Raw genomic sequence first — 8,475 nt, forward strand, 5'->3', positions numbered from 1 at the left:
GAGGAAAGGTTGCAGCGTTCAGATTTCATCCTCTGGCCAACATGAATGTTGTAACCAAAATTCACGGGGACTCACCAAATAAATTTGAAGATATGGCCCTCTGGACTGAACTGACTGACGTATAGTGACGTATAGCACCCTGCTTTCTGCTGGGGCAAAATAATCAAACAAACAATCAAACAAACAGTAAATAAAAAAAAAAACAAATAAATGAATAAACCAGCCTGGTAAATTCAGTAGCAACACTGTGACCACAATAATACTGATCCATTGAAAGAGTGTTACTTTATCATAATGATACAGTCACCCCGTTGTATTATGGTCTGTTCTCAATAAATGCACCTCTATCACATCCAATTTCCTTCTGAATAGTACTTAAGTTTTGTAATGACTTGTAATCCCCTTTAAATATGCTTTGCTGTCTTTGCCAATGACACAGAGATTTTCTTTATGGTTTTGCACTAGTTACACTCAGACTTGAGATGCTGGTAAATGCGGATGAAACGCTACACCTTGAGGCAGTTTGGGGTAATGCACCTTTAAGCAGACGGCGCAGAGGGTCATCCCAGGTCAAATCGCTGTAGTCGTCCTCGGTTGTAATTTCCAAATTTCTGACAGCAAGTGAAAGCAGCAGCGGCTCAGCCAGCTCTGTCATATGGCATCATGGCGGAGGGTCAGAGCAACAACCAGCACATCCCGGTTCTGCTCTCTTTCTCGTCGTTTTCCCGGCCGTCAGCAGTGCCTTCAGGGTCTGGATATGAGGTCCTTATTCAGAAGTTTTTGTCTATTTACGGACACCAGATCGACGTGCATCGGAAATTTATGATTCAGCTGTACTCGGACGAATGGGGACAGTACATAGATTTACCCAAAGGATTCAGCATAGCTGTTAAATGCAAGCTACGACTGGTGCCTTTGGAGTCAGACGTAAGATTTTTATTTTAATTTACGCCTATAGACATTTTATCCTACACAGGTTACATGTAGCCGTTCATTCAAGTCCGACCGGCGCCGTCCTCTGTTATGGAGAAAACGTCTCGCCAGACTACATTCATTTAAACATTTACACTCAAAGTTGACATTTACAAATCTGTCAGTGAATTCAGACTACATATTGTTGCCCTAAAATGTGATTTGGGACCTTAAACTTCAATTCGGCGTTCATATTACCCACCAAACAGCATGTAAATCACTGAAATTCAACTTATTTTATTTGGTTGGTAATGCTAGCTAGCTAACACAAGTGCTTGCTAGTTGCTACCGCCCAATACTCTTGTTTTGCAGTCACAGTTGTTCCTGTGTTGTTGTTCCTTATGTTTCCCATAAAAACACAAGTTAGGAGCTTTCCACTCTGGCTTTTATTTTGGAGTAATGTTATAGCCTTAGTTTTTCAGTTAAATCGTAGGTTTTCATATTTACTTTTGTCTTTGTGGTTATTTTATTTTATGTTTATTTTATTTTACACACACTCAATGCTTTGTTTTTAACATTTTCTAATTTGTATTGTTTTTTAGTGCAGGATTTTTTTAAAATGTTGTCAGTTTTTTTTTTCTTTTTCTGTGTTATTTTAATCTTTTAGTGGGAAGCACTTTGGCCTTTATGTTTGTATGAAAGGTGCTTTATGAATAAATTTGAGTCAAGTTGTATTTTGGTGGAGAATATGCCACCTTCCATGCAGAAAAATGTAGGACGACCACCACAGTGCTGAGGGTTCCCATCTCAAGACTCAAGACACCATTTAGATTCATACTTAAAGTTTGAATTGCTTTATTAACAATGAACATTAGAAATAATAGATTGTTCATTCTATGAAACTGCAAAATATTGTCTCCTCCCTCAGCTCTCTTCCACAAATAGTCATCAGTTCATCGGAAAGTTTTCTTCCTTTTCTGTGTGGAGCTTACTTCTTTTCTTTGTACATCTTATCACTCCTTAATGGTATTTGCTGTGGTGCATTCATCATGAAGTTCATTCATGTTGACTTTATGGATGAGGTTGAGCTTACCAGTGACTCTTTCAAGATCTGAAGGTAAGCACGGTGTAGAGAGAAGGTTGCAGGGAGAACAACACCGTTCGTTCTCCGAAAAGTCGAACCATTTCTCAATATATGAGGCTGGAGTGATCAGAAATGCAGTGAAATCCGGTTGCCTTGTTTGCATCATGTGGAAGGAGACGCTTCAGCTTCATGTTCATCAGGGAGCCATAGAACCAGTTATCTTGTTTCTGTGTGGGTTTTGGCTTGAAGTTATCCAAGTTAACCATCTCACAGTGTGACTGCTGCATTGAATTACAGTGCACTTCATGGGGTTTGGAAGCCAGGCTACTATATTTCAAGAAGCCAGCAGACAAACAATATTCAAGTGTTTTTTCTTTAAATACAAGATACAATGTATTTTTCAGCTCCATGACTTAACTGTAGGTCCTGTGCTTCGTTCCCCCAGGTGACGACACTAGGAAACCTGTCCCCGTCCACCACCGCTTTCTTCTGCTGTGACATGCAGGAGAGATTTCGACCTGCCATCAAGTATTTTGGTGACATAATCAGCGTGGGACAGAGAATGGTATGCTGATTCATCTCATTTTTTTGTCTTGTGTGCACACAATGCATTTTCTTGATTGGGTGTTGTTACTTTGCCTTTTTCATATTTGGTCTTTTTATGGGCTGGGACACAAGCAGTGAGTTAATTTAACATGTATTCAAAAATAAGTTTCAAATGGGTTAAATGAAAATAATTTCAAATTGTAGTTGGTCCTTGCAGCGACATGCTTCTCTTTCTTACCTACTACTACTACTACTACTACTACTACTACTTTTCAGCTCCAGGGGGCTCGTATTCTGGGAATCCCGATCATCGTGTCGGAGCAGTATCCCAAAGGTCTGGGCAGCACTGTCCAAGAGCTGGACCTGACGGGAGCGAAGCTGGTCTTCCCCAAGACCAAGTTCTCAATGGTTCTTCCTGAGGTGGAGGCTGTTCTGGCAGATCTACCAGCCATCCGCAGCGTCGTGCTGTTTGGTGTAGAGGTAAGGATTTAACGTTTCTGCATTATAATTACAACTGTTACAGAGGTCTGAGATGATAATTCATTAATTCAGAAAAATGGCAGATTATTTATGATGAAGTTTTCTCAAAATTCTGAGATATTTATCTTGTTCACTCAGGCAGAATTTTTTCAAAAATCTACAGAACCATAATGCATTCACTTAAGAAAACAAATCTGCCTTGTTTTTCTGAATTAATGAGATAATTACTGTATGTCAGAATGCTGCAGAAGCATAATACATTAACTTAAGAAAACAAATCTGAATATTTTTTCTGAATTGATGGCATAAATGTCTCAGAATGCTGAAAAGTTTTCATGCGGGATAAAATGTGCCTTATTTTTCTGAATTAAAGAGAAAAGTATTTCATTAATTCAGAAACACAGCAGATTTCATGGGGAGAAAATTTGGCCCTGTTTTTCTGAATTAGTGAGAAGTTGTCTCAGGATTCTGAGATAATTAAATCATTAATCTGGAAAAAACATTCAGAATTAATTATCTCAGATTTTGAAAACAATTACCTTCTTAATTGGGAAAAACAGGGGGAGAATATTTTTCCATGACAAGTTTTCTCAGAATTCTGATGTAATTGTCCCATTAATTCAGAAAAGCAGCATATTTGTTTTTCCTTATTTGAATGATTATACTTCCATTCTCAGTCTAAGTTGTTTCCATAAATATAGTCTTTTGCCCTCATGATTTTTGAGTTGATAGTGCACTTAGTAAAGCTCTCTTTCTCAACAGCAGTGATGACATCACCAAAATGCAGATTTAAAAGCACGCTTTAAAGTGGCTAACTTAAAAGTACTAGTTTTGTAATGACTTACTGTAAGTAACTTCATAAAGAGACTAATTTCTCTCAAAAGTAACGTTCCCCAACACCCAGCACTTTTACATGAGTATGACAGTGTAGTCCTGTTTCCACCACCACCAACATGATGTTTACTCAACAAGCACAGAGGATGGACACGGATCAGTGGCACATAATAACTTTGAAGTTGTACTCCATCTTGTGCAGGACACTCAGATAGGTTCATTATACGGGAAAATGTGAACCTATTTTTTACGGTCTAATATGCAGTGAGCAGCTCTGCAGTTGAAACAGGCAGTAATTTAAGCCTGTTTGACGTCTGTCCGCACTTTTCCTATGCTGGTTTAGACCCACGTGTGCATCCAACAAACGGCTCTGGATCTGATTGGTCGAGGCTACGAGGTCCACATCGTGGCTGACTCCACCTCGTCCCGCAGCATGATGGACAGGATGTTTGCTCTGGAGGTACAGTAAGATCGAGTGCACCCCAACATTACACCTGTGGTCCAGCTAATCCACCATCTTTTCATTCATTCATTCATTCATTCATTAACCTTTATGTTACCATAAAAAGTTTGCAATTTGCAAAAATTGATATGGTCGGTGTATCTGTATTAGGTTGATGTTTTGGTCTGCAGTCCTTTCTCAAGACATCACAGGATACAGTGACAGTATTACATCCAGAGTAGCTATTGATTCTGGGAAAATCCTAATGATAATCAATACCAGGTCATGACACTGTGACACAGGAAGTTTTACAAATACACAGGAAGACTTACAAATATAGAGTACAAACACCATTTTTTTTTTATGCTTCGTTTGCGTCAGTTGAAACAGGTAATCCTTGTAAAGCCTCCATGTAAACGTAGTTATTGCAAATAAACATCATTAAGTCCTTTTCCACTCTTCCTCCTCCTCTTCTTAGAGAATGGCTCGTGTGGGCATCATCATCACCACCAGTGAGGCCGTCCTCCTGCAGCTGGTGGCAGACAAAGAGCACCCCAAGTTCAAAGAGGTTCAGAATATCATCAAAGCTAGCGCTCCAGAGTCTGGTCTGCTCTCCAAGGTATAGAAGATTCCTCAATCCTCAGAGGAGATGGCAGGGACTGTTGAATATTTACACAGAAGACTCTTAAAAATGAAAGAGGGTGAAAAGTGAACGCCATCATTTACTTGGAAACTTTCTTGCTGAGATGTCATGTAACTGAAGATGCCTTGTTACTCCTGGATACATCCTGTTACTGTCTGTGGTAATATTTTTAACTCTTTGGGTGGATGCATAGCATCAGCTGACTGCTTCCTAGCAAATGTTACAGATTAGGCTGTGTCAATGGAAAAAAAAATCCAACCTGATTGGGAAAAATTGTGTTGAGTGTTCAACCTGTAAAGGGACAGTCTTCCCAAAATAGAAGAGAAGAGCAGATATTTCCAGACTAGGAGAAAAACATCTGCTTCTCAGACTTCTGAGATGATTGGGATAATAGCAGATTTTTTCCAGAATTCTGAGATAATTACCTCGTTAATTCAGAAAAACAGTTTTGTTTTGCTTTTTCATGAAAACGTTTCCTGGAAAGTCCTTGTTTTTGGAAAGAGTTGTGGCTGTTGAGTTTTTTACATGTACATTTTTAATGGTTTGACCTCCATCCAACTCCATTGTATTGGGGTGCTGGTAGACAGCGAAGATTGCAGATAAACACAAACTGTGCCAAGTCTCACAGAAACTATCTGAACAGATAGATCGCACTAGGAGTAGGTGGGAAAACATCTTCTTTTTGTATATTTGGGTGAACTGTCCCTTTCAAAGTATGCAGTTATGCAATTTGGTTTGACCATATTAGTTGTACTGGAGTGCACAATGTTTTAAAAATATGCAGCCCCGGAGAGGCCATTGACATTTTTTATGTATTTAATTTTGTGCGCACAAAATCCTAAATCATGTCCACAATTTCAGCTCTATGAAAATGTAGCCACATTTTGGTTTGATTTTACTCTCAGCTAAAGAAAACATGTCCTGACAGCAGCCATCTGTGTTGCCTGAATCCTTTGATGAAGGTGTACTTTGACATGGGGATGTGTTACAGAGACACGTTCACGTCTTCATAGTGAGCAGGAGGATGCTAACGGTGCATGAACTCTACCAGCATCAACACTGATTTGGATCAAGTCATTGAATTTAGTGTAAACCAACTGCAAGGCAATGTCAGACTGCATGACTATAGATGGATATACACAGAGTTTACAGGAGGGTATCTGAATTTTTAATGTAATATGAACTGTTATTAAAATTCATATTAAATCATATAATTTATTTAGAATTTCCTGGCAACACAGAAGCACATGCAGCAGCAGGACTCCAGTCCCTGACTTTGTGGGCACATTTTCTTTAGACCAGAGCACAAATTATACAAAACGTGGGCACAATTTCATGAATTTCACAGCTTGAAATAAGTAAGTTGTCTGCACAAATTAGGATTTCATGACCGATTGGGTATTTTGTGAGCTTGATTTAGTACATTGCGCACATGAAAAAGGTTTAAAAAAAATCTGTTGCCTCTTGGGGGCTGTGTAGATTTAGCTACAACACTGGATGTTTATTGTAGATGCACCAGGCTGGACTGAATGATGTCCTTTTAGAAGGCTGCCATCTTTGTAAAACATAGTCTCAGCCTTTTCAATAATGAGTAGATTCACCTTCAGCAAGCATTTATTTGTGTGGTACCAGTTATAGACCCTTGTATCGTCTGCCATATGTACTGTACATGGTTTTCAACTGAAAGTATGCTGAGACAGAGGGACGACTGGAGTCCGGGGTGAACACAGTCAACTCTCAGCCAAATAAACAGAAAGTCGCTTGGTATGTCGATCCTGGAGCTCCACATCCACATAGCGCAACTGATGCCAGACCCACTCTGCAAATATTCATCATTCAGCGCAACCACAATTAGTCTGCAGCAAAGGGATTTGTTTTTAAGACCCATGCTGGGGCTGGCCAAGGATATTATATCGATAACATGATATAAGACTAACTATTGTGTGAAATTTTGAATATTGTGATATGGCATCAGCTTTAAAGGCTTTACATGCTGCATAACAGTACTGGGATGCAATTTTCTGACTTTAGACTGTTCCTGACTGTTGCTTGGTCATCATATCCACATCACTAATGACTGTTTAGTAGAAATCTGTTGTGTGTAAACGTCTTATGAAAGCCCCACTAGTCATCCCTGCAATATTGTCTCAGTATCGATACTGAGGTATTTGGTCAAAAGACTTATAGTCCAGTCATTTTATGAAAAAGCCTAGGACAAATTGCAAGTGAAGCAAACTCAACTGATTTTGTATCCTCAGTTTGTCCTGAGTGAGGGAAAAAAAGTCCCAAGAAATCCCATTGGTGGAAAGTTTTGAAAATCACCTATTTAGGACCACATATTACCAAAAAACACTGTTTTTAACACACGGGGAAAGGGGTTCAAAATTTTACTTTCAGATATCACTATAAAAATTCACAAGATGATTACACACACAAAGACAAGAAAAAAAGTCAATTACAAGTTCTTTGAATTATTCTGTTTACACATGTGTATCACACATTATCTGATTTGATATGCGTTACTTGGAATATAAGGAATAAATGCCAGAACAGAGTGAATTAAAAGGTTACTATATATACTATACTATATATATAGTAACCTTTTAATTTAGTGTTATATAGTAACCTTTTAATTCAAGGTTACTTTATATATAGTAACTTTTTTAATTCACTGTAAATGTCTCTTCTGGCATTAATTCCTTATATTCCTTATTAGCGCATATCAAATCAGATACTGTGTGATATGCATGTGTAAACAGAATAATTCAAAGAACTTGTAATTGACTTTTTTTCTTGTCTTTGTGTGTGTAATCATCTTGTGATTTTTTATAGTGATATCTGAAAGTAAAATTTTGAACTCCTTTCCCGTGTGTTAAAAACAGTGTTTTTTGGTATTATATGGTCATATAGAGGTGATTTTCAAAACTTTCCACCAATGGGATTTCTTGGGACTTTTTTTTCCCTAACTCAGGACAAACTGAGGATACAAAATCAGCTGAGTTTGCTTCTCTTGCAATTTGTCCTAGGTTGACCCCAATTTTGGCCTAAAATTACTGGACTATTTGTGATATTTGATTTTGTCCATATCGCCCAGCCCTGCACTGAGGTCGGCCAAGGCCTGCCTGTGTCATCTGTCACTGGTTCCCACACGGTGTGAACATTCCCAAACCAGATAATAATAGCAGATGATGCATGGCATCAGATGATGAATCCATACCCTGTCGAAGTACTACTTCTAAAATAAAGTGCTGTGTTATGACACTGTCAGTTGTGCTTGTTTGGTCAAACTTCTCTAGTTACATATGATCAAACACATGAAGCTAAAATTCATGCTTTCAGAAGTTGGTGTTTTAAGAACTAAACATGTTCTTAAGGATGATCTAGTCCTGCACTATAACACACTGTAATACAATATGTTGTAAAGTATAGGCTATATGTATGTCTGGTGCCCTATACAGTCAGTGGTAGAGGTATAAAAAAAATGGTTCTTTTGCTTTACTCTTGACAAATTTAAATTTGTGACCAAAATATGAA

The 8,475-nt window shown here is 38.4% G+C and overlaps 1 protein-coding gene across 1 annotated transcript; it reads left to right on the forward strand.

Moving 5' to 3' along the window:
* Positions 1-617: 617 nt before the first annotated feature.
* isoc1 (isochorismatase domain containing 1) lies at positions 618-6,966 on the forward strand. Its single transcript, XM_030065840.1, has 5 exons — positions 618-927; positions 2,442-2,561; positions 2,819-3,022; positions 4,200-4,316; positions 4,777-6,966. The coding sequence occupies exons 1-5, from the start codon at positions 664-666 to the stop codon at positions 4,921-4,923; spliced, it is 852 nt and encodes a 283-aa protein (XP_029921700.1). The 5' UTR covers positions 618-663; the 3' UTR covers positions 4,924-6,966.
* The last annotated feature ends 1,509 nt before the right edge of the window (positions 6,967-8,475 follow it).

The sequence above is a fragment of the Myripristis murdjan genome, chromosome 12, assembly GCF_902150065.1.
Source record: "Myripristis murdjan chromosome 12, fMyrMur1.1, whole genome shotgun sequence".
Classification (NCBI taxonomy): Eukaryota; Metazoa; Chordata; class Actinopteri; order Holocentriformes; family Holocentridae; genus Myripristis; species Myripristis murdjan.

Coding starts and splice junctions, on each gene's coding strand:
- isoc1 (XM_030065840.1), top strand. CDS start 664: ATGGCGGAGGGTCAGAGCAACAACCAGCACATCCCGGTTCTGCTCTCT. Junction 928..2,441: donor TGGTGCCTTTGGAGTCAGAC/GTAAGATTTTTA, acceptor TCGTTCCCCCAG/GTGACGACACTAGGAAACCT. Junction 2,562..2,818: donor TCAGCGTGGGACAGAGAATG/GTATGCTGATTC, acceptor ACTACTTTTCAG/CTCCAGGGGGCTCGTATTCT.